Raw genomic sequence first — 25,979 nt, 5'->3', positions numbered from 1 at the left:
CACGATCATGAAAGCATTTCATTCTCTCCCATAGTCAGGTTTAGTGTATACAGAAGAAGAATGGGAACGGGAGTGGAACGAACTGCTTAAACTGGCATCAAGCGAGCCTCGTACACACTTCAGCAAAAATGGAGGCACTGGTGGTGGGTAAGTTTGGAGAATAACAAAATCATTTTGTGTTTTTTTTTCTCAGTAGGAAAACAATACAGTAGAAATGAATTAAGATGTCTACAGGATCATCAAGCTGCCTTTTCAACTGGTTGCCATTTTTTTGCATGGTAGAATATAATTATCTAAGCATCCGATTATAATATTTAGCGTTTTGATTAAGTTTTCTTGTACAGTTACTGCACTAACTTGAGGTTACTTTGCATCCAACAGAGTCTGGATTTCACAAATCCTAATTTCTTGGTTTCTGGAACAAACATGTTAGCAATAGCATTTACCTTCAAGGGAGTGAAGTGTCTCGTCTCACTGAAGATACGTAGCTTTTTGTTTGAGGAAAACTTAGCAGAAAGCCACTGCTCAGATACTTTCACTAAAACATGGAATGACAGAATAACATCGCATCTTCTAACAGCATTCTAGAAGAAAGTAATTTGTGCCCAGATATCACCTTTTCTGTGCTTTAGCACAGCTTTAATGCCATCTTCTCATATTCATACATTTATTTCAGTCCCTTTTTGCTTGGTAGTTCAAACAGAAAATCTTGAGAAATCTTTTTTGAGGGTAAGTCACTAAGTAACTCTTCACATATTCTACTTTTAAAATGCTGTTAACCGTAAACATACAGGGGGAAAAAAGTAATATTTTTGATGTTAAAGCTAAAGATTAAATATTTGGATGCAGCGTCTTTTAAAATAGAAAGTAGAATATCGAGTTATGCTTTGTAGTCTCATGAAATCCTTCTGAAAAATCAATGTACTACTTCAATCTTTGAAGAGTTATAAAAAAAACTTCAACGAAAAATTACGATAATTATTATTGCACAGATAGGAACAGTTGCCCTTTCTTTGACCATTCAAGTTTTATGAAACCCATGTAACATAAATAATGCTCTCAAATGCAAGAATTATTTAAAGATTTATTTCATGTTAAACTGATTCACTATTATCCTAATAAAGTTTGAAGTTGCTGGAAGGTTTGGCATAGGATATGTCTGTATTTCTAAGAACCGCATAGGATTCTTTTCTTACTTAATTTCGTATCTGTTTATCTAGATTGCTTCCGTAAGAGTATGGCTGATGGCAGGTACTTCAATTACACTCTGCAAAGTTGCAATGTTTGCCAGTTACTACCCAGTGCTAACAGGCAAGCAAGCAAGGAAGGAGAGTTTTCTTGAAGACCAGCTTCATATGCATGTTTAATCTTTTATCAATTAGCTTATTATAAACAGTACCAGAAAATTTAATGGTTGCAGGGAAAACCCCAGTACTGTCTACCTTACTGCCAGCATGCATTTAGTTTAGATGTTTAGAAGCTATTGGAAAAAATTGATAGAAACACATTTGTGAAAAAGTTTGGGATTAAATAGTACCTACAACGTTTAAATACCCCTGATGCACATACAGAATCTGCTTTAAATAGCTGGTATGATAAAGCATCCCTCACTTCCAGTGCAATTGCTCCCAAAGTATAGGATTATTGACCAGCCCTAAGAATGCAGAAGCTTTAGGTTTTGTATCTAGTGTTTATCACTAAAAATATTTAGTGTTTGCTTACTCAGTGCATGTTTTTATCTAGCTACTGTTTCCCCTGGAGAAAATTGCATGTGGTGATAAGTAAATAGACAAAATAGGGCATACAACATAATGAGAGAAATAAAATCTTTAGGAAGTGTTCTCTGGGCTTTGAAAGAATATTACATTTTCCTTTTAACCCTGTGATGTCGAGGATAGGTAATTCTACTAGTGCAGGAGGATATTGTTTAGAAAATTGTCAGCCCTAATGTGTCTCATTTTCTTCTATTTTGAGGCTGAAAAAAAGGGATTGGTTTTCAGTTTACTCTCTAGTTTGTTTCCTGTGTTTGCGGATACTTTTCTGTTGATATGCTTTAGTCTTCTAATGCAGTTCAGTTAATATTTCTATGAAATTTGGCCATTCACCACCAATTTTCTTTGCCCTCCTTCTGTCTCTTTCATTCTCTACACGTTTCACATACTATGACGTTTCAGTATCTACCAGTCAGAGATGTCCTCGCATGTTGTATTTGACAGTCCGTCGACCTTCTTTACCTTTAGTTCCCAGATACTTAAACAGGGACTATCGCTATTACATAAAGAATTACTAGAAATTGTTTTTAATGTTCTCATCATGGTTTGCATTTATCTTTTTGCAAATCAAAATGAAGTAAAGATAAGTAGGCAACAGTTAATTTTTCCCTTAAAATATTGAAAGAAGAATCAGGAAAGAAATTTAGCCTATTAAACGCGTGAATATGTATTTCTCTTTAGAATCACTCCAAAGACAGAATGAATGTGATAGAATTAATTATTTTCTCAGTTTAATGTACCCATGTTCAAAATAGAGCCCTTGAGAAGGAAAAGGAATGTAAAAATAGTATTTTTGAGATGGGTTATATTACATTCTTTAGTTAGGTTATGTATTAAAAAAGCTTGCAAATTAGTCTTTGAATTGTAGATGAGACATTCTCCTTTGGTGTCAGAATTAACTAAAGCTCAGAAGTTGTATCTGCTTCAAAAGAACTCAGTGACAATCGTAAGTCTGGACTTATGGTGCCTCATTCACCTGCAGGTTCCTTTTAGTTATTTTTCAATGTGAGCTACATGCAAAGGAGATGAGCAATTATTGCTAAATCTCCAAAGATGTCTTCTTTGAGAGCGCTCTCGTTCTGAGGCTTGGAAGTTGGGAAAAGAAAAAGATAAAGGGAACACAGAAAAACCTGATTCTTAAGTTCTTGTTTCCAACAGGCAAAATCCTTCAAGCACTAAAGCAGAGCAAACTAATTAACTATGAAGCAGATTCTTGTTTTGAAACAGATATGCACAACTTTCTGTAAACATAAAAAAGTAAATTTCAGATTAACATAATTGTTTAATTTATTTCCATTTACAAGCAAAACTAGGGGTACTGAATTGAAGCAACTGCTTTGAAAAAGGAAAATGTCTTGTATCCTCTGTTTTTGTTAAGAACTGAACTATTGCAATCCTGCTAAAGAGAAAATTCCAACCCATTCCTTCATTTTGCAGACTACTGTCAGTCAGAGATTTCATACAATCATAGAATGGTTTGGGTTGGAAGGGACCTCAAAGATCATCTAGTTCCAACCCCCCTGCCACGAGCAGGGAAACCCTTCACTACACCAGGTTGCCCAAAGCCTCGTCCAACTGGGCCTTGAACACTTCCAGGGATGGGGCATCTACAGCTTCTCTGAGCAACCGGTTCCAGTGCCTCACCAACCTCTGAGTGAAAAATTTCTTCTTAGATCTAATCTAAATCTCCCCTCTTTCAGTTTAAAGCCATTGCCCCTTGTCTTATCACTACACGCCCTTGGCAAAAGTCCCTCTCCAGCTTTCTTGTAGGCCCCCTTTAAGTACTGGAAGTCTGCTAGAAGGTTTCCCTGGAGCCTTCTCTTCTCCAGGCTGAACAGCCCCAACTCTCTCTGTCTTCATAGGAGAGGTGTTCCAGGCCTTGCATCATCTTCGTGGCCCTCCTCTGGACTCATTCCAACAGCTCCATGTCCTTCTTGTGTTTGGTACTCCAGAGATGAATGCAGTATTCCAGGTGGGGTGTCACTAGAGCAGAGTAGAGGGGCAGAATCACCTCCCTCCCACGCTGCTTTTGATGAAGGATGCAGTTGGCTTTCTGGGCTGCCAGTGCACATTGCCGGCTCATGTTGAGCTTCTCATCAACCAACACCACAAGTCCTTTTCCTCAGGGCTGCTCTCAATCCATTGTTCAAAGCCTGTTCTAGTGCTAGATTGAATATAACAGTGTTATTCACTTCTTGAAAACCTAGTAGAGCTGAAAACTAAATGCCCTGTTGTCTTGACGTGTCAACTAATACTGATTTGGAAAGTGGATGGTTTCTTATTTAGTGTGAACTGTCACCTTCTAGCTAGCTGTCTCATATGCTGTTGGCACTATCCTATTAATAAAGTCAAGAGATTTTTAAATGGGGAAGAAGGGAGGCAATATTGCTGTAATCTTTCCACATGTTATTAGAGTTTTATTTAAGGCAGAAAACCAGGACATTTAAACAGGAAATACCTCTCAAATGCATGTAATCTCTGAGGTTTTGACTTGGTTAGATATTCAGAGTATTTCAACATACGATTCTTCGTACAAAACTACTGCATCCATCAAAGACCTTCATCTTGTAGAGAATTTAGTTTACATCATTTAACAAAGACGTTGCTTTAAAACTATTTTTATTTGATCTGATTGTCTGTTATGGAGTGCTATTCCTTTTTAACTGTTCAGTATATGCAGTAATTGAAGGGTGCAGATAGAGAAAGGTTCATTATAACAGTATATCTTTTATTTATTAGCTGAAGTTTTTGAATGCTAATAAATCTTTTCATCTGGCCTATTTTCAATTGGTGTAAGTTGTACTTAAGCCAAACACAGTCTGGAAATAAGCAAATTGCCACGGTGATTCAAACATGCTAGTTCAGACAGCCCTTCAGATCTGAAAAGAGTGGATGTCACACAGACTCTAGAAAAAAGATAAAATTCAAGGCAAAAGAGGGATCATAATTGTGTCATGTTAAAATTAAGAACTAGTACCTATGTAGTGATAGGGTTTTTCCTTATTTAACAAGTTTTTGTTGAATTCTAGATGTTTCCTATTTGACAGATGGTTGCATCTCACATGCAACAGAAGATGTTTTACACAAAAGCATGCATTTCACACAACTAAATACAAAATAACATTCAAACCAAAATAATCTAGGGAAAGCTGATTTAGGTTTTCGCTTTTATTATATGCCTTGAAAAAACTGCTTCCTGTGTATTGGTTTTGCTTGAGAAAAAAGTATTGATATTTTTAAAGACTAAGAAGTAAAAGTTGGAACTCAAAACATTTACGTTCTGTATCTCCCTTAGTCAATGCAGTATACCATTTATTATTCAATTTTCCCTGAAGAAAAGGAGGGAAATTATAGAAGCATAGAATGGTTTGGATTGGAAAGGACTTTAAAGATCATTTAGTTCCTACTGTGCCATTTTCTGTGTTTCAGTTGAAGCTCATTACTGAAATACTGTGTAAGGAAATCAGCGGACACGTTCCTACACCTATCTACAGCAGCAATCTGTACTTGCTAGTAAGCTGCAGCTGTGGTGTATGTTGGTTTTAATTTTGGGTTTCTTAAGCAGGGAAAGAAGAGGTTTCAGAAATGGAATGGTAGCAGATTGAGATATAAACTCGGATTTCATTCTAGTCTCATGCTTATACCTCATCACCAGGTTGAAGAACTTCATACTTGATGTGTTGTTTCAGTACATCTCAACTGTCTGCAGGCATTAGTCTCTTGCTCTGCATGAATCCTGAAACTTCATTTAAACTTGGAATAGCTGTTACGAGTCTGTTGGACAAAGTGAGAATCTGGAGCCTATGTACAGGAAAGAAAAGCAAGGTTGCCATAGGGAGCTGTTTAGAAGGAAATCCAAGGATGTGAAAACAGATCTTGCTCAGAGTTTACAGGCAAGAGAGAGGAACAGAGAGCAGATAGTCAGATGGAACAGCAGGGTAGGTGACTTTCCCACTTCAACTTTTTTGAGTTCTTTTTCATTACTGGCTGCAGTACAAATTGGATTTTCCTTAGGTGAAGGAATCTCTTTGGAGTGCTGAGTAGGTTTCCACTCTGGATTTGAGGTGTCAGTGGTCCTGCAGGATAGACTGAGATTTTTTTTCCCTCTTTTTTGTTAATTTGTTATGACAAGCAACAGAAATTACTTAGAGTGCCCTGGTTGAGCCGGATTCTGCAATGCAGAGTCATATGCTATTATATATGTGGTTTTCATTATTTAAAAATTAACTTTACGTGAACACAGGAATTAATTTCAGTTTCTTAAATTTCCTTTGCTTCCATGTTATATTGACAAAATAATTTTGTCCACAATTTTCGTGGCCATGTAGTTAGCATAAATAAAGGTCTATGAAAAAAGTGGAATGGTAAGTGGATCAGAGGAGGTGGCAGGTTGCTATGGATACTTGTTAATGATGATTTTTCATTCTCATTAATCTTTAGGAAAATTCGTACTGAATCCTCAGCAGTGGCACTGAAATAATATAAGATGGCCCACATGAATGACTGGCAATGATGAAATAAAATTGAACATTAAAAAGATTTCCCAGAGAGGCTGTGAAGTCTTCCTTCTTGGAGATACTCAGAAGCTGTCTGGACATGGTCCTGGGCAACTGGCTCTAGGTGGCCCTACTTGAACATGGGTGTTGGACAAGGTGCCCTTCAGAGGACCCTTCCAACCTCAGCCATTCTGTGATTCTCTGAAAATGAGCAATGGAAAACAGATGTGTAATAGAAGAGAAGGGTTTGAAATGTGTGAATATGATCATAAATAGTGAATCAAGCCACTTGGTGATGTGATACTGAAGAGTAGAAAAAGCCCAGTGGAGTTTTGGACTTCATGTGCAGTCAGGCTGACCAGTCAGGCTTGACATCAGCTGACCAAAGAGATAAAGGTCCTTCTGATACAGCTGCATTTGGAATATGCCTTTCACTTCTAGGAACCTCATTAACTAGGAGATGAGGAATAATTAGAGGATTTGAAGAAAAACTGTAGGACTAATAGTCTGGTAATACTAACGTGAGAAAATAGCTGGAAATCTTTGTAGCATGTTCTCTTGCCAATAACATGATTCTTCTGATTTCCTTTTGGCTAACAAATTGCTCTGAGGGTGATGTAATGGACTGCGAATGCTGAAAAGCTGTTGCAGCTAACAATGGAGAAGAATTTAAGTGAGGAATATAAGAGGAAATTACAAAATGAGGAATTTATTCTGAACATCAGGAAAAACTTCCTGATGAGTTTGGGTAACAGGAGGAGGGATACAGGGAAGGAGAGGTGTGTCGTTGCTTGATCAGAGAATTTGTGTCCTGCATCAGTCTACTGTTAATAATTTCCATCCTGCTGTGCTCCTAGGTTGGGATGAAACACTTAACATTGAAGCCTCAGTGATGGGCTGGATGCCATCAGACCTGTGAGAAGGTTTCTGTGTTTGTCCCACGTGTTCTAGAATAGTGCTGTACAGTTATGTTCAGTTACTATTTCTTGCATATAATGAAAATCAATGATAGTTAATTATGGAAGTTCTCTGCACACCTAACAAGAAGAGGGCAATCACTGCCTTCATTTAAGAGTGTGCCTAGGTTATGTCGCTCACTTTTGTTCGTCATATCTCACAGAAGCTGTGTTCTGTGTGTATATTTTTAAGTGGCTTTTAAGTGTATATTTTTAATATTTTTTTTTGGTACCTGTAGAGGCAGTCAAGGTGAAATGCTTAGACATCTGATTGTGGATGTCTGAAAGTAGGCGAAAATCATCTCATTGGAAATCCTATTTCCAATAGGAAAATGTATCTCCAGTTCCTTACACAGGTAGCCCTCCTCATCTTAAAAAAATCATATTTTGGTAATAATCAGATAAAAATGTTGAGAACTTTAGAAGATAAATTTCTCCTACTCCAGCTGGTATCGCTTTCTTAAATTGCCAAGATAAACTCACCTGTATTTAGTTTAGAGGAACCAGAAAAACACTTACCTTTCATTGTAGAGTCTGTGCGTCAAGGGTGTCACATGAAATTATGGTTTTTGTGACAAAAGCAGATTTACACCAGGAGCTTGGCTAAGAATTACCTTTTTTAATGTGCATCAGGCTACCAAACAGTATCAGAAAGTAATGAATTTTGCTGACTACTAAACTAGTGTGGAGTCTGTAAGTGAAAACATTTTCTCAGTTGCTATTATTTTGTTTCCAAATATATATTTTCCTTTACAATTACTTATGTTACCTATTTCAATAATTGGAATATGTGTTTCATAAGAGTGGGAATATGAGTGACAAGGAAGAAGAAATAGCTGCTGTGGTGTGTTGGTTCACTACTTTTCAATGGTTCATTCAAGTTGGTTCAAAAAGTTTCAATGCTGTGTCTTCTAGAGTGGATAATTCAGAGGATCCAGTGTATGAGAGCTTAGAAGAGTTCCACGTTTTTGTCTTAGCCCATATTTTGAGAAGACCTATTGTTGTAGTAGCAGACACAATGTTACGAGACTCAGGGGGAGAAGGTAAGAGTTTTCAATTAGAAATCTATGCACCTGGGTAAATCAAATCAGTTGTAAACTATCACAAACAAAAAGGCTCAGCTGTAATGTAACTGAGTGGTTATGGGATAGCTGCTGCCTTTTTCTGGGAGGAAAAAAAGAGCAGAATAATAATCTATTTCTGTTAGATAAAAGTAAAAAATACAGAGTAATTATGTATGTCTTGCTGAAAATCTGTTTATCCTAGATATTTACTATTAACTTAATAACCACCAAATTACAGAACACCATACATTTCTTACTGGTATAGGTTAACAAGGCTCTAATTTTCCTGTGTTATATTGGTGCCCCTTAAAACTCTGCATAAATCAATCTAATCTGACTTTGAAAAATTGAATTTTGAATGTGTATATCTTGGCTTTTTCTTTTTTAACTAACTCCTTTGCAGCCTCTCATTCGAAAGTTTCCAGAATGTTTTATTCAGCTTGCACGTGTGAGCACACAAATGTTGGATCCACATGTGGAGTCAGCTGGACAGCTGTCTGAGCAGGACTTGAATGATTAAATTAATCTCTCTCACTTTTTACCATGAACTAATAGAATGCTAATTAAGGATAGTATGTTGCTTAACTAAAGGGGAATGTTCAGTTGATTAAAGGAGGATGTTAAACACAGGATGAAGTTTACAGAAATTTACTTCCACAGGAAAATGTTGGGTGATTTCAGTTTCCATTAAAATTGTGAACTACAAGTAATGGTTGTATGATTGCTATCTGTTCCAACAGACTTGATCACTCTTGCTTTGTTTCATCATAACTTTTTCTATCCCAAATTGCCCTACCCTCATATTTTCTTTTTCTTGACCCAGCCTGATTCTGTCACAATAATGCCAGTATTTTTCTCACTGCTGGCCTCATGGACCTCAAGTTATCTGCATTTAATTGTTGTATGTACAAAGCACAGATTTTCAAAGATGACTAATAACTTGGTCAAATTTGGGTAGACTTACCAAAATGTAGATTTATGCCTCAAAACCAGTACTGTTCTTTGTCCCAAAGTCTGGACAGCAGACCTCTTCAAAGAAACAGCCTCTACTAAAAACAGTGCATTGTTTGGGTTTACTTTTTCCTTATGCTCATTTTGGAAATATTTCAGCAATAAGGATTCATATTTCACAGCAAAAAGAAAAATAATTGGTCAGAAGCAAACACGTTGAGAGAATTTTCCTGCCCAAACTTGCTGTTTCCCATAATTACATATAAACAAGTGTAGAATCTTTCAGAAGAGTTTTGCCCTTGCTAGATGCAACATCCCATTCAAACTCTTCTTGCACAATTTTTTCAATCTTTCCTCATCATTATTATTTATATTCATACATATATGGTGTGTGTGATGGCATGTGCGTGTGGACTATAAACGTGTTTGTAGTGTTTCTTGCAGAAATCCGTTAAGCCAAGGCATGAGCAGAGTATGTTACCAAGAGAACTGGTAGTGTATTTACTGCTGATTATTAGAAAATGTCCTTCTACTTACAAGTATTACAGGAAGGTACAAATCTGCATACATGTGTGAGAGTCATCGAGATTTTGTTGTAAGACATTAATATCTTTACTAGTAAACGATTAGAGCAAGGAAAATAAATGTAAGAGCAGAATGTTTTCATTAATGTTCTTGGTATGCTGGTGGTTCCTGGTGGTTTTTTAATGAAATTTTACCTGATACTATGACTGTTTTCTGCATTGATTATTCCACTTCAGGCTGCTCTCCTGGACCTCTAAAAACATTGTTAGCACAATTGTTACATACAATAGAACTGACATTATTGTCTGTTCTTTTACCTAGTTAAGACAAAAAAAAATCTTATTTTTCTTTGCAGCATTTGCACCTATACCATTTGGAGGAATTTATTTGCCACTTGAAGTTCTACCTAACAGATGCCATTGCTCACCTCTTGTGCTAGCCTATGATCAGGCCCATTTCTCTGCTCTTGTTTCCATGGAACAGAAAGATCAACAGAGAGAACAAGGTATGCTTTAACACAGCAACCCAAGGGTACATGTTGATACAATGCACAAAGTACTTTCTTCTACCCGTAGGTGTATTTATCTATCACAAAGGAAACAATATCCACTAGATTTTATTGCTGTATTCTCAGGAGTCTGTCTGATCACAAGACTGGGAGCCAAGAACTCTTCAGTCCTTATCCTTGTGCTATCGTTGTCTGGTTTTGGCACTTAAAACTTTTCTATTAGTTCCATATATGTAAATAGGTATAATTATAGTTACCTCCTGTGCTTCTGGGTTCTTGAAGGCCTTTGTTAATTTTAGTTAGTAAAGTGTTTAGAAGATTAAGTGTGAGTCAGATTACTATTGAAAACTCATGTAATGGAAAAATATCTCTTCTAGTGTGCTAAATGCACTTTTCTCAGTTAAAAACATTTAGTTGAAATGTTTTTATCTTACCATCTTGCTGTCTTCTGTTTTACTTCGGAACAGTGACAACAAAGTCTGACCAGATATTTCTGTGTCAAGTTTGAGCTTCCTGCATATGGGATTGGGAGTGGCAAGAGCTTCAGGATCAGTAGTCTAGGGGCTAGCTATAACTGCCCTCATTTGGAAGACCTGTTTGCTTAATAATAGAAAGCTGTGAGATGAACTCCTAGGTGTCTTCGCTTCTTTTGTGGGGAAGGAAAAAGCGTTTTGCCAAAAACATGGCAAGACTTCAGAAAAATTCAGTGGAGTTTTGCTGTTAGGTATGAGTCCTCCTTTTTTTTGCCTGATGACACTGCAGAGGTCTTTTAAATCCCTTGTGAATGCATATACCTGTAAACATGGAATGCGTGCTGGTTGTTGAGATCTTCTGAGTGTATTTCATTTAGGCCTCCTTTCTAGGGAGTAGTTTAGAGGCAAATAAATATCTGTCATTTAATTCCCTAACCCTACGTGCATTTCATCTGATTTTGGATGTATTAGGCATTTTCTGTGCTTATGAGACAGTCAGCATGCTGCAGCTGCGCTAAGTAGAGAGAAAGATGTTCATTAAAATGATGCAAAGGGAGAAGGAAGCTCTTGAACAGCAGATTTTGTTGTAGAGATCTTCATGCAAGAATTTGACATTTAGTTAAGTCATCGCTTTTGGAAGGTGCGGAGAGTTTTTTACATGAGGAAACACTCTACAAAGGTAGAGTATTGGCAAACATGTGGTATTGGCAAACTTTGTGTTGGTGAAGAGGAAACTGAATCATAAGACAGTAATGGAAAAAAAGGTGGATCTAGATGCCAGATATTGAATGGGAAAATCAATACAGTCCAACTATTCAGCCTTCAGTGGCACACAGCTATTTCAGGGATTTGTAGGTAGATGCTTGGCAATAGGTCTGGCCTTTGCATTATACGCTGTAACATTGCAGCTCCTTCCAGCCCTCAATCTGTAGAAGAGCAGCCGTTAGCAAAACGCTTTTCACACAGGAACCATTTCCAAAGCAGTACACTGAGGTACGATATGAAACGCCTTGTGAGAAATGAAAGTCTGCAAAGCAAATTCATTCGATTTTAATGCAATAATGTGATATGAATGAAGACAGAGTTTTTAGAGCCTTTTTAAGGATACTGTTTCACTGCTGATGGTTGCTGATGATACGCTGCAGCCAGGGCCGTAATGTCAGCATGCTATTTAAGTTTGCAGTTCCTGCATATATGTCTATGTTACAAATTGTAGAGTTGTCTTGTTGTAGAACATGCCTCCATGTCTTTGGTCTTGACCCTTTTTAGGTCTGAGTTCTGTTGGTGGTGAAACAAGACAATTTCTGGAGTAGGCAGAGTCTATTTCTTCCTTTCTAACAGTTGGGATTGGAATAAAATCATTAGACTGAGGGTAACTTCATTTATTTCAGGCACGTCTGTCTGCCTTCATGCAATACTTCATTATCGCAGGTCTTACAAGAGCCTATGTGCATAAAAAATTTGGTTGAATGCACTGAACTTGACTATCTCTGCAATAACGCTGCAGATAGAGCAACTGTCACCCGCCAAACCTTTTGCTATTGTGGCCTTGTCTAAGTGACAGAATTGACAAAAGACAGGGAAACTACTCTTCAGATGCTCTGACCCTACCTCTCACTAAGTGTTGAAGTGTTCCGTGATACACTTTGGTGCCACCTACTGAAATATTCCCGGTATGACAAGCTAATTCCTGTTAATTACACACTGCAAGATCTTGGCTTGGATAACAAGGTCACGTATTTGATTTCTTCCACAAGTGCTAGCACTAACGTTAGATATACTTCTTGTGGTTAGAAACTGCCTTTCTGCAGGATTTTCCAACACCTGTAGTTGCACAGGAAAGATGCTGGGAGAGAAAAAACTACCAAATATCCAGCACAGCATCAGTAATGTTAAGTATAGGCTTTTTTTTCCTGTGTAAGTTCATCCAGGTTAATTTACAAGGGCTGTTGAATCAAAACAGTATTTGTTTTGTATGATCTGATTTTACACGTTTTACTGCAGGGCCTTGAATACACAGACTCCAATTCTGTGGAGCAGCAGAGAGCACTTGGCATTAACTCTGGGATGAAGGGAATGCTTTAGCTTTCAGCTGCCAAGCTGGTTGCTGTTAGAGACTGCAGCAGTCTAACAGCTAACACAGCATTGCTATTGTTCTTCAAATGCAGTGACAGGAAATAGATTGGCACAAGGATGGTCTAATAATGCCTATTTTCTGTACCTTGTCAGCACGGGGATGTTGGCAGCTTTGGCACAGAGGAAGGGAAAACCACAATTGTTAAGGGTCAGAAAACAATGGCACAGGTGCCACAGGACATGGCCAAATTTTGAACTATCAGAATGCAGCTGAGAGCTTAGGGCTAGAGCTTCTTAAAAGGAGCATCTCTGATAGCCAGGCCACTCATAACTTACAGCCATAGTATTTATACTCTAACCATGTACCTGGATGTCAGGAGCAGCATCTGAAGCTGTCTGAACCGCTGCATGTACATAGATACGTGTTTAAGCTGCTGAGAAGCTGTCTTATGGAGGAGATAGTGTGTCCTATGTTTGTGAAGTGTGTGTGGTCTAATAAGTGCTGATGTGAATGCCTGAAGTTCTGCTTCGGCATATAGTCATTTATCAGATCGTTTTGACCACTGTTGTAAATGCATATAAAGAGAGAAAACATGCTACCATCCTCTTGTCTAGAGAGGATTTAAAACACATTTTGACATGTCGTCTTTTTACCAGCACAGAGCTGGCATTGTGATGGTCACCAAGGCCCTCTTGTTTTGAAATCCACAACGTCTGATTAAAAACCTATAAATACTTTTGTATACATGCAGGCTATATTTATCCAGGTATTTTGCAACTTGTTTATGGAAAACAAAGACCAGTTCTCAACTGCCCCTAAGACTGCTTCACTGAACTCCCAGCTTCCCGCGCTTTGTCAGCCAGCCAGCAGTGACGCGGCTGCCCACAGTTTGCAGTAACAAATACGAGAAGTGTGACAGTGGTTTTTAACAGCAGTACGTCAGTATCTGTGTCGGCATTTTATTTTACTAGTATTTTCAGAAATAGTTCGAGTGTCATGTTTATAGAAGATGAGTAATGACACTGGAGGCACAAAGATGAGTGCTGGGAAATGCTGTGACTTGAGAGCACAGGAGGCAATACGCCCAACTGAGGAATGACGTGAAAGTCCTCACTGCGCGTCTTAAAACTGCTATGATGAAATAGCTGCTGTTACTTTTGATGTATCCCATCTGTTGGCATTAGGATTTGAAGACAGTGTTCCAAACAGTGTGGTTTCAGGTATAAAGCATCCAAACCCAAGCATAACCAAACTGCTGCACCAAAGTTGCAAACTCTGATGTGACTGGGCATCAGGAAGATGCTACAGTCTGTTGGGTTTGGATGTGATGGATTCTGCTTGTGGTCCTAACATTAAAATACCTTTCTGTCAGGAATGTGGAGAAATCCTACAAGAAACCCCGGCTATCAAACAGAATTCTCTGAGAAAGGAAGTCTCCTTCAGTGAAGACAGAATTTTAAAACTCTGTTACTTTAACAGATACTTTTTGCATGAAGATGTTAGTGCTTCATGCCAGCCTCAGACTACCCCTTAGAATGAGCATACAGCGCCCATTGAACTCAGTTTGAAAAATAACAGTTAACAAATTTCTGTGTGAAGATGGAGACAGTACGTGTCATAACGTGTACATTAAGACAACAGTGACATCCTGTAGACAATCAGCTCGAAGCTTTGTTTTGCACTTAGATATTCAGATTTTAATAAAATCGAATATCACGAAACATTTTTAATAGGTATATTTTCAGTATCAGTAAAAACAGCCAACTTTAAAAAGGATTCCTTTAAAATTTGTTTATAAAAATGATTACTTTAGAGCTATGTGAAAATGAGTTAGTTTCAAGCTGTCCTTAGAAAAGAAACACAAATTTCCTTCTTGAGGTTTACATCCCAAAGAGACTGATTCAGCTCTCTCACAGTTCTTTGGTCCGGGCTTCCCAACATCACCTGCCTCAGGATCACATTCCCAGTTCTCTACCAGGCTGTACCCCAAAGGTTTGGTGCTACCAGAAGTGGAAGTGCTGTGTTGTAAACTTACAATCCTGCTCTTTTCTAAGTTGCCTTCTTCCTTTAAATGCTTGATATATTGTATTGTAAGGTCAGTTGTAAATCCAATCAGTACCTGCTAATAATTCAGTTAATTGGCAGAATATGTATTTTCCTTGGGAAACGTGGCTGGTTAGTTGTGTTCTCAGTTATTCCAGCCTCTTTGTTGCAATAATTTAATTGGATGCAGCAGGGTAAGCCCTCATATTACATCAGTGAGTGTCAAAAAGTGTGTTCAGTCGTCACCTCTACTGTACATTTCTGCGTCAGGAGCTTGCTTTGCAGTGTATTTTGGACTGGGGGGTTAGGCTCTCTGCTACTTACTCACACTGAGTTTCAAGAAGCAAAATTCTCTTGCGATACCAATTGCTGTGCTTGCATCTTTCAGCGGTATCTGCAACTGAAGTTGATGAATTTCCAGCGGTTCTATACTGTATTTGCAGTTAAAATGGGGAAAATATTTCCAGAATTACCTACTATAAGCAGTAGGGGGCAACGTTTCCATGACATTTGTAGAGGTTTGACCTTTTTGTTTCCAGTCTGCAAAGGTGAAAAAATGTATATGCTTTCTGCAGTTGTTGTCAAACTATCTGAACCAAATACGTCACTGTGTTAATCTAAAATGCACATTAAATTGCCTGCATTCTGCTACGTGAGGAACAATATTTAAATTAAAATGCTCTATCTTTGTTTCGATGATGTATGTTTTCTGAACTGCAGAAAAGATGATAAACAGCATATAGCCAGTAAGTGCAATTAATTTTCAATAATTCAGTGCCATGATGTTGGAGTGATTTCTCCAGGTGTCTTTTCCCCTTGGCTTTGCTGGAGTGAATGCCTAGGCAAAGTCCCTAAGGGTTCTAGTACAGAAAATGAAATTCCTTGATTGGTTGTCAGAGAGGCAGCAGTGACCTGCACCATGCTGAGGATCCCACCCTGTCCCTCAACAGCTTTTACTTTTTTTTTTCTAATGAAATGGAAGCAAATTGCTGGCTTTAATTAAAGCTGACAGTCTTTTTCCCTTAGTTTCTTGCTGGTGATGAATTATAGACAGTCCCTGCACACTGAGTATAAAGCAGAGTCATTAAGATGTGTCAGAAGGCAGAGCCCTGGCAGAGAGGGGGAAGGACAGAGGAGCCAAAACAGCTAGCTGATAATGCTGGGATGTAACAGCAGTGACGGTCTTTCACTACACTCAGGATGGCCTCAAACTGACCTCTTAACCCATATATACATTGATCTATGCTTCCCAATTATGTTAATTCACAGTTTGAGTCCAAAATCACCGTAAATGTGTTTTGCTTTGTTTCTTAATGCTGTTATCAATATATTTTTTGTTTCTTTGACACTGGAAAACAAAAAGGTACTAAACTGGAAAGACATAATTAACAAGTATGTTCATCTGTGTGAGAGACAGGCAGGAATATTTCAACTTTTTATTGCTTTCTGCTATTCTAATGGCTCTGCCTCCAGGAAATGTTTATTGTGCATTACAAAATGGCAATGTCGTTCTCCCAGAGGTCTCCCCTCCTCCACAGGTGGCTGTCTTTCACAGCAGGAGCAATCAGTGTATTAAGCTCTCCCTCTCCTCTTCTGTTGTACAAACGTCAAAATAGGGAAATGGAGCCTGGTATAAATCATTTGCAGTGCTCTGGATGAGGCAGTTCTGCAGCACACTCAAATTCTGCGCCACTTCTTCAACCAGTTATGCTGTTTTTCACAGCTAAATCTTCTGTTGTTGTTTTTGTTCCCCCCACCCCAATCCTCGTTTCTTCTCTACTTCAGCGGTGATCCCCCTGACTGACTCTGAACACAAGTTACTGCCTTTGCACTTTGCGGTCGATCCTGGGAAAGACTGGGAGTGGGGAAAAGATGACAATGATAACACCAGACTGGCCAAGTAAGACCTTTCTGTAACTTCAGTGTTAAGCAGTAAAACGTCTTGAGCCATACCTGATTGAAGTATTGGGAGAACTGCTAACAGACAGGGGTTTGTTCGTGTTCTCTAGTTACGTGGGAGAAGACATGGGTGGGTCTCCAGCTGACAGTCACACTTCAGGCTGCTGTTACATTTCTCCCTGTTAAGGATTCCTTTTTCTTTCAGACTGTTTTTGACTGTTCCTTTCTTTTTCATCCTTAGTTTGATTCTGTCTCTTGAGGCAAAGCTTAATCTTCTACACAGCTATATGAATGTAACGTGGATACGCATACCATCTGAGACACGGGTAAGGTAAACTTCCCCCTCGGTTTAAACACGATGAGAGATACTGGGCACTACAGGGTGTTGTGTAGGGCAGACTGCCTCACTGGCCAGCTGCCTGGAAACACTGAAGTGTCCCAGCAGCCGGCACAGGTCACTCATGGCTCATTGTTCTTGCAATCAGGCTTACAGATTTTTCTAGTTACTTGTTTTAATAACGCAGTAACTTGCATATTTTTGTAACTCATACTCTGTTCTGAAATGTATTTTCTAGCTTAACTTTCTGTTACTTATTTCAGTAGTCCATGAAGTTCAGAAGAACCTTAAAATAGACCTGTTCTCACCATTGTTTTCTCAGAACTTTGGCTTGCTCTTCTAATGCCACTGTTAGGTCACCAGTCCCAAGTCCTTTCTCTTTCTGGAATATGTTTGCACCCCTGGACAGCTCCCAGTTTAGAGTGGCTGACAGAAGGCCACAGACTGGCACTGAACTGGAGCCTGGTTCTTTCAGAAAGCTATTTTAGAACCATGCCCAGCTGGCACCTAGTCAGCTGCAAATTTCTCTGCAAATTATATTGAATAGATTGAGGGGTTAGTCTGGAGGCAAAAGGTTGCTAGGAGAGGGTGGAGGTGATTTAGACAGCCTACACAGATGGGATTTGAAAGGAGCAACAGAACACAAAAGGAGAAAGCATTTAACAAGCTGCAAGAGGGGAAAAAATCCATTTTTCTACAGTTTCTACAACGGTAGCTACCACATCAGAAAAAGGAAAGGCAAAACAGTCCTATAATTGCAAGCTGTGAGCCTGAAACTTGTGGGACCTGGGTTACCTCTCCCTGCTTCACACTTGCCACGTGTGTGTGGTCAGGCCACTTTAGCACTCATTTCCTCCTTTGCCAAATGAGGGTAACAGCTCTGCTCCCAGCTGGGTGGTGGGGTGCTCAGGGATTCCAGAGAGAGAGAGGACATTGAAGGACCCAGAGACAGAAGCAACATGCATTTCTATACTGGAAGTTTATACATCTCCAGAGCTTTCGCCCCCCCGTCTCTGAATCATTATGGTTAGTTAAGTGTTTGTGTATTTATCTCTAGCAGATTTTATCTTCATGATGCCTGAAAGCAAGATTAAGTATTGCAGAAGTAAACGAACAAAGCCACTTTTTAAAGTGTTTTAGGATCCTTGTTATTGCATTTTCAAGAAAAATGTTTTATCACCTTACCTAAAATATATATTGGAAATCAAACTTCTGACACCAGTTTTATCTGTGCTGTATTTCCAGTACGAATGAATACACCTCATTATATTCCTCAATCTACTTGCTGAAGTTTAATGTTTAATATTTCAGGCAAGATGTTTAGCTCTGGTGCATCATGCCTTTGATTTTTGTGCTCCAGAGACCTGAGCAACGAAGAAATCAATTTAAATAAGTTGCGTTTTGCACATAATGAGTTTTGAAATATTGCTACATACAGGTTTGTGTGCTGCATCCCCCTCAGCTTTCAGCAGAGCCTCATTTTCCCTTCCATCACGATATTTTTCGTTTCTTTCCATGCTCTCTGTCTTTCCCCAGCTGAGAAGCAGCCTGTATTGTAGATGCTTCCCACTGAATGGCTGATCTCTGCATGCTGGCCAGCACAAGCAGGGAGGTTGTGCTGCAGCCTTCCCCTAGACAGGAGCACTAACTCACATCTCTTCATTATTCAGACTCTGATTTTCACAGAACCTCTGAATGACTGACCTCCATTCTACAAATGTGCTTGAAACAGGCCAAAAGCTACTTTAGGAACAAGCAAGATACATAGTGAGCACAGCCAAATATACTTTATTTGGTGAAGAAACCAGTCTCAAATGTCAGTGCATAAATTAAAAAGTACCTTTAAAATCAATGTCAAAATCTATATTGGATTTGTTTTTTTTTTCTTTTGTACCAAGTCCCTGTATGAAACTGATTTTGCCATATCTAATTATAATTACTTTTCCATAGCAGGCCCCTTTGGCTCAACCAGAATCCCCTACAGCTTCAGCCGGGGAAGACGTTCAGTCTCTGGCTGACTCAATGGACTCAGACCGAGATTCCATCTGTAGTAATTCCAATGGCAATAATGGCAAAAACAGTAAAGAAAAAGAAAAAGACAAACAGAGGAAAGATAAAGACAAAAACAGGACGGATTCAGTTGCCAATAAAATAGGAAGCCTCAGTAAAACCCTGGGAATTAAACTGAAAAAGAATATGGGTGGTCTTGGAGGCCTGGTGCACGGTAAAATGAGCAGAGCCAATTCAGGGAATGGAAAAAATGGTGACACAGTAGAGAAAGTCAAAGAGAAGAAGTCTAAGTCTCGAAAAGGGAGCAAAGAGGAATCTGGGCAGTCTGCGAGCACTTCTCCGTCTGAAAAGACCACTCCATCTCCGACTGACAGGGCTAGCAACTCACCCACTGAAAAGACGAACACTAAATCCTTCTCTGACAAGCAGTCTGACCCGTGGAAGTACAGCACTGACGTGAAACTCAGCCTAAATATTTTGAGAGCTGCCATGCAGGGGGAACGAAAGTTTATTTTTGCCGGCCTCCTTTTGACCAGTCACAGGCATCAGTTCCACGAGGAGATGATAGGCTATTACCTGACCAGCGCACAGGAGCGTTTCAACGCAGAGCAGGAACAGAAAAGAAAGGATGCTGAGAAAAAGGCTGCACTGAATGGGTCGTCTAGTAGGAAACTGGAGCCAGAAGCATATTCAAAAGAAAAATTAGAAACGTCTCCTCAGGATAGGGCATCACCCATCTTGCCTCAAAGCCATACAACTCAACTGGTTTTAAAATTTAAAGATCGCACTAGTCCCACTCCTGGGTCATTTTCTTCACCTAGTAATGGTGCTAAGAAAAGTGGACCCATTCCAGTATCTGCCCACTATAGCCATACGCCACCTGTTCAAAGGCAAAGTGTCATCCATCTGCATGATGTCAACTCCAAGCCATCGAGCTTCCAAGATGATACCTACAAGCCAGTGGTTGGCACCTTAAAAACCTGTGCCACCTATCCCCAACAAAACAGGTCACTGTCTTCTCAAAGCTATAGCCCAGCCCGAATATCCGGTATCCGTACAGTGAACACAGTGGAATCGCTGAGCTACGCCATGCCTACTGAACACAAGTCTCAGACATACACAAATGGATTCAATACTGGCGATATTAGGGACTGCTTAGAATACGCTGATGAGGATGCTCCTCAGACCTGGTTGAACAATGATAAATCACAAGGCAGAAGCACAGTTTGCCCAATATATTCCATCCAGCAGAACCGCTGTAAGAAGGAGAACTGTTCCTTTTACGGTCGTCCTGAGACTGAAAATTACTGTTCATACTGCTACAAAGAAGAGTTAAAGCGCAGGGATCGAGAAAGCAAGGGACACAGGCATTGAGGATTCTTCCGTGACTACTTAGTTTTACCATTTTCTTACTTACAAAGTAAACAGTGTTGAATTGCAGTAAAAGGAATCCTTAAAAAAAGAATAAAGGATTGATGAGTAAATAGTGTCTAGCTTTTCGCTTTTCCGGGGCAATGAGGAAATAATAGGATTAATTTATCATAAAAAAATTATTATTTTCCATTTTTGTCAGTGTCTTTTTTACATATACTGGTAAGCTGAAGGGTTGTTTACTCCTTTGTCAGTGCTGTGTATATGTTTGGTCAAAAATGTACTAATGGTGCCTGAATTTACACTGACATCACTCAGGTAGTAGAATGATAGGGGAAAGTCATAATACCGGAGTGTGGTGTTGTAGTAGGGTAGTATCTGCCTTGCAGACATTTGAAATTCTATAGCTATTGTGAGAGTATTTTTTCCTCAGTAAAATCTGAATTTTTCATAGCCTTTTTTTTCAGGAGGGTAGTGATTTTGCATACTGCACATTTTTAACATGGGAGCATATTGCGTTACTAATGTTTGTACTCACTTTAGTCTGAAATTGAATGATTCTGGGAAAATAGGAGTGAAAGGTCTGAATTCGGGAGGGCTGTAGCTCTTCCTAATTTAAAGTTCTTACCAGTTGTTTCCACATTTCCATAAAAAAGGAGATTTGAGCCACTTTAATCTGTGCTGAATTTTTAAACAGGTTTTATAAAAAAATACATTATGACTTGCAAGACTTTATGTCACAGAAAAACCCCCGACAGTATAGTTTTGGGCATCTAAATTTCAGTACTGTTTTCATCGCTGTTAAAATTGAGAGAAATGTTGAAATAAAATGAAAATATGAAATTTGTATTACATTTGGAAAACTCGACAACCAGCTAGGAAACTTAGGATCATTTTAGAGCTGAATGAACTGCTTGTCAAAACAAATATATTGCATCAATTGGCTGAATGAACTGCTTGTCAAAACAAATGTATTGCATCAATTGATTCCCTTAGCCGTTGCATGAACTTAATCATTATTTATTTATTTATTTCTCAACATTATCAAGTGATAGTTATTGCAAGCATAACTACTTCTGAGCCTTTCTTGAAGACTATTGGCTCCACCTATTTCTGAGTCTTCTCCTAGAGTGAGTTATGTACCCGCAAGGAGGTTCCGAGATGGATAAAAAATTCCTCCATGAAGTATGAATGGCAACTCCTAGCACAGATTTGCACAAGTCTGATACCCAAGTGTTTACATAAGTATTTGTGATACTTTTGAAAATAAAGCTTTGCTCATAGAAACATTTCTGTAAAGCAGACACTGCAAATGCTGTTAAAGTAGATGTATGACATTAGGAAGTTTTCTTGAATATAGTACGTGCTGATTTTGCACCCTTCCACCATCAACTGGCATAATGTAGTAAGAATAGATCTTTAGTCTTACACTTGTAAGCAATGGCTCATTTACTGCCTACCTACTTTTTTTTTTAAAAAAAAAAAAAGAGCTCATTTTCCACAAATAAATGAAGTCCTGCCTTTGAGACTGCTTACTCTGCCACCTGAAGATGCAGAACATGAGTTCTGCCCTACTCATTATGGAATAGCACTTTTCTGGCCCACTCAGGAAAGATTCTTTGCCAAACAGTCTTAGTTTCTCATTCTTTTCTGCTGTACCCCATTTTTTACTCTTGCCGTGGGTGGCACCATTTCACTTGCATGAAGTTAATCCTAGTTAGCCTTGAAACCAAGTGTAGAGTAGTCTGTGAAACAAGACACACAGGCTCACGCTGATGTGTACTGGCTTTCAGGAAAAGCACATAAGCTTTTGCTAATGTCCCACTGAAATTTGTGGAACTGAGCACATACTTAAAATTGACCATATGTTTAGTTTTTTGCTGAATGGGAGATATGAAGGACAGTTTCAAACTAAGTCCGTTAGCCACTCCTAAAATGTCATGGTCTTTGCCATGTTAGCTGTTCCATGAATCCAGACCTGTACTTCTTATTTCTTGCCATATACTGAGTATACACTGAATGTTACTGAATTTGCATTTCTTCATAAAAGGGAAATATTGGCGTGCGTAATGAGAAGTTAAAAATCAGTGTGACTTAAGGTAAGCACATTCTAAAACTCATGTCTCCAGTTGTGTACACTGGTAAGCAGTGTCCTTTTCTGGTTAACTGTTGTGATTGCATGTAAGTTCTTATTGCCAAAGAAATCTGTGATTGCAGATTATGCTAAAACAAGATAGCTGATTTTAGAACAAATCAAATCTCGTACTTGATGGTGTTTGTTGCTGAGACTAAGAAAACTGTCAGGATAGAACTTCATAAAATAAGTAAATGTTTAAGAATTCTTAGAGCATTAGAGTAGCAGTAGCGTTTGATACTCTGAGAATTGTTTCTGTATAAAGTTGTGCTTAAGAAGTATTACATTAGCAGCAAACTCCACCAGCCCATGTATCTAAGTCAGTTGTATCTTTCTGAATGAGGGGAAAAAAGTAACAGCACATATGTAAACATAAGCAATTACCATGAGAATTTGCTGTTTCCCATTTTTGAAAGGGGTTCGCAATCATAGAATCGTAGAACGGTTAGGGTTGGAAGGGACCTCAAAGATCATCTAGTTCCAACCCCCAATTAGTTGTTTCTATAGTATGTGTTTAAGATCTACTGCTCACAAAAGACAGACGTTTACAGCTGGTCATTATTTGGACAAATTGCTCTGTTCCAAATTATTGACTAGATTGTACCGGTATGTTAGATTATTTTGAAAAAATAATTGCTCTTCTGAATAGTAATAGGCTGTCTGTATAGGATCTCAAACTTCAGCGTTCCGTATCATTCCCAAATCACTCAGATATTTCCATAAACATTTACCACTACTAGATTGTTCATTTTAAAATATCTGTTATATGAAATACTGATGAAACACTTTAGTTGTGCCTGTTTCCTCAGAATCCTTTTTTTTTTTGAAACTCTTCAAATAATTTGCTTAATATTGCTGTTTTCTTTTAGAACTGTCTTGAAATGTCCCACTATTCTCTTGTCCCTTAACATTTGATATTGAACATAAGTTGCCTACATGGCAATTTACTAGTTAAAATCCACCCATCTTTTCCTAGTAGTTGTCCTTTTTTTCTGGATAAGTAATAACTGTGATTCTTTTTTTTTTTTTTTCATTTCTGAACTATTTGTGGCAGTTGTCTGAAGGGGATACCATAGTTGGTATTAAACAGTCCAGACATACAGAAAGAGTGCCTTCTCCTGAAGAAGTGATTGTCCCATTCAAAGAAGAGTCTAGCTATAAGAGGAAATTTTCTACCTGTTTTTTTCAGGGAGCATTCTCAACTACTCATGAATTGTATTCACCAGCGCTGAAAGAAACTATGTCATTCCTTAGCTAGGCGTGAGAGGGAATGATCTTCAAATGTGTTTTTCTGTGGCACTAAACGGCTGACCTCTGACTGGTCTTTTGGTTTGTTTTTCCTGACATTGAAAGCATATGTAGCCCACAGGCCAGCAAGTCCTTTTCTGTGTCTGATCTGCCCTCTCTGTACCTTTCAGAGCTTGTTAGAGTTACCACTTAGTCTCAGCTGTACAGAAATCAGTTTTGGTTTTGGAGGACCCTATTCATTGTTTCTGTTAGCTCAAGTGGCTGCAATACACATGTCTATTTTTGCATGTGTATGTGCTTTTTTTCCCCTCTTTCCTGGATGGTGATTCAACAGTTATCACCGTTGTCCAGACTTCAAAAGTGCAGACTAAACCCTGAGTGGGCTACACCTTCCCCGAATAGATCCAAAATTGCCAGGAGCTATTCAGATTGGAGGAAGCTGGAATTTTTTTAATGTGTGAATGTGCAATTTTTCTAATTTAAAAAAGGCTTAAACCTATTATGCAATTTTTTTACTTTGTTCGTAAACTCTGATACAAAGGTCTGTTCGTAACAGAGGAGGCCTCTAATACATAATGGGTTTCAGTCACACTTTATATTAAAGTTCCATTTAAAATGCTTTTTAAAGAGTTAACAAACTATTGCTAGACTTTACAAGTATATTTACAGATGTGGGTATCAGTTGTAGCATATGGCTAACAAGCAGCTCATTCAGAAAAAGATAGTGTAGATTATTAAAAGTAACTTCAGATATTTCAAATTTTAAAGCAATCGATCAACATTTTGTTATAACGGTTCATTAAGCTTTATAAATGCAATGGAAATACAGTGTGACCCAGCCTTCTTTAGCAATTGGTTCCTTCTTGCTAAGTAAAAGGTAACATTTAAAGGGATCAGTGAAATAAGCTGTACTTGGAAATTGTGGTGTTGCTTATTTCTTAAGAAGTCTAAATAGGCCAAGTTAAGTCTTCAGAGTCATCTTTTCTAAAATTGCAGAACTCATGATGTGAGCAGTATTAACCTGATCCAGAAAGCATCGAGGAGAGACACTGGATGTGGATTTGTGCACCATTTGACTGCAGCTCAGAGCAATCTGCTGAGGCAATATCAGTCTTTGTACATACAGGCATATTCGGGGTAATCTACTTCTCGTGTGATGAACGTGTAGATATGAAAAACTGCACACAGCACAGATCTGACAAAATACTGCCCTCTAACTGTCTGATTTGGCAAACAGTTACACTGGTGCTCAACTTCACTGACATGACTAGTCTCCCTGATGTCAAGGAGATTGCTTATTTTCAGAAACTTGACATAACTGTTAAGAAAAAGCATAAATGTTTGTGGGATCAAGGCCTGAGCCTGTGTTTGTTCCCCTCAGGCTGCCTGTTGTTACTCTTCCAATGAGAGAATCGATGACAATTTTGCCTGAGGAATAGATGGGAGCCTTAAGCCTCTTTGGGCTAAATCTGCTGTCTTCTGAGATCTGTGGGCAGAATCCCGCTGGTAATGGGGGCCTTAAATCAGGTGCTTCATGGCCACACAAAATACTCGTGAGCTGGACATGAAAGTAAAGTACGAGATAGTAAAGGAGTCCGGTCTTCATAACACCGGGAATGTTTTGCACAGGCAAAAACTCATGTTGATAAAAACCACAATAATCTCAAAACAACGTAGGTCCAGAGAAGCAAAATAACTGATGCTCATTGTAGATGGCTTTTCAGCTACGTGTGTTTTAAGTCTCTGTCAGTGTATTTGAAGAGTGTTTGTTTTAGGATATGGCAGCTTATGCAGAGGATCACCAAACAGTGTATAGTATAGAATTTAAATTATTTCATAAACAGACACTAGTATCTATTTTCATTTGCACATTAATTTCCAGTGTATGTGACTAAAATACTGTATTGTTAAAAATGAGAGGAAAACAACACAAAGGTGTTTGTAAGTATGTTCGGTTTGTAGACTTAAGGCTGTATTATGTTGGAATTTTACAAGCCAAGTTTCAATTGTAATATAGAAATTATTTTTATATTATTTTCAAAATATGCTACAGAGCAATATTTTGCGCCTTTATAATAAACAGGGTCATCATTTTAGTAGGTTACCTTCAGAAAT

The 25,979-nt window shown here is 38.5% G+C and overlaps 1 protein-coding gene across 1 annotated transcript in view; it reads left to right on the top strand.

The window, feature by feature from the left end:
- The window catches only part of OTUD7A (OTU deubiquitinase 7A), a 53,455-nt gene extending 32,970 nt beyond the window's left edge, over positions 1-20,485 (top strand). The window contains exons 6-11 of the mRNA XM_009978540.2: positions 35-147; positions 8,140-8,267; positions 10,120-10,269; positions 16,651-16,765; positions 17,006-17,090; positions 19,052-20,485. Of these exons, the coding sequence (XP_009976842.1) occupies positions 35-147; positions 8,140-8,267; positions 10,120-10,269; positions 16,651-16,765; positions 17,006-17,090; positions 19,052-20,485 (2,025 nt within the window). The remainder of the gene's footprint in view (positions 1-34; positions 148-8,139; positions 8,268-10,119; positions 10,270-16,650; positions 16,766-17,005; positions 17,091-19,051) is intronic.
- The last annotated feature ends 5,494 nt before the right edge of the window (positions 20,486-25,979 follow it).

The sequence above is a fragment of the Tauraco erythrolophus genome, chromosome 14 (assembly GCF_009769465.1).
Source record: "Tauraco erythrolophus isolate bTauEry1 chromosome 14, bTauEry1.pri, whole genome shotgun sequence".
In the NCBI taxonomy this organism is placed as follows: Eukaryota; Metazoa; Chordata; class Aves; order Musophagiformes; family Musophagidae; genus Tauraco; species Tauraco erythrolophus.
This window is presented reverse-complemented; position numbering and strand designations above follow the sequence as displayed.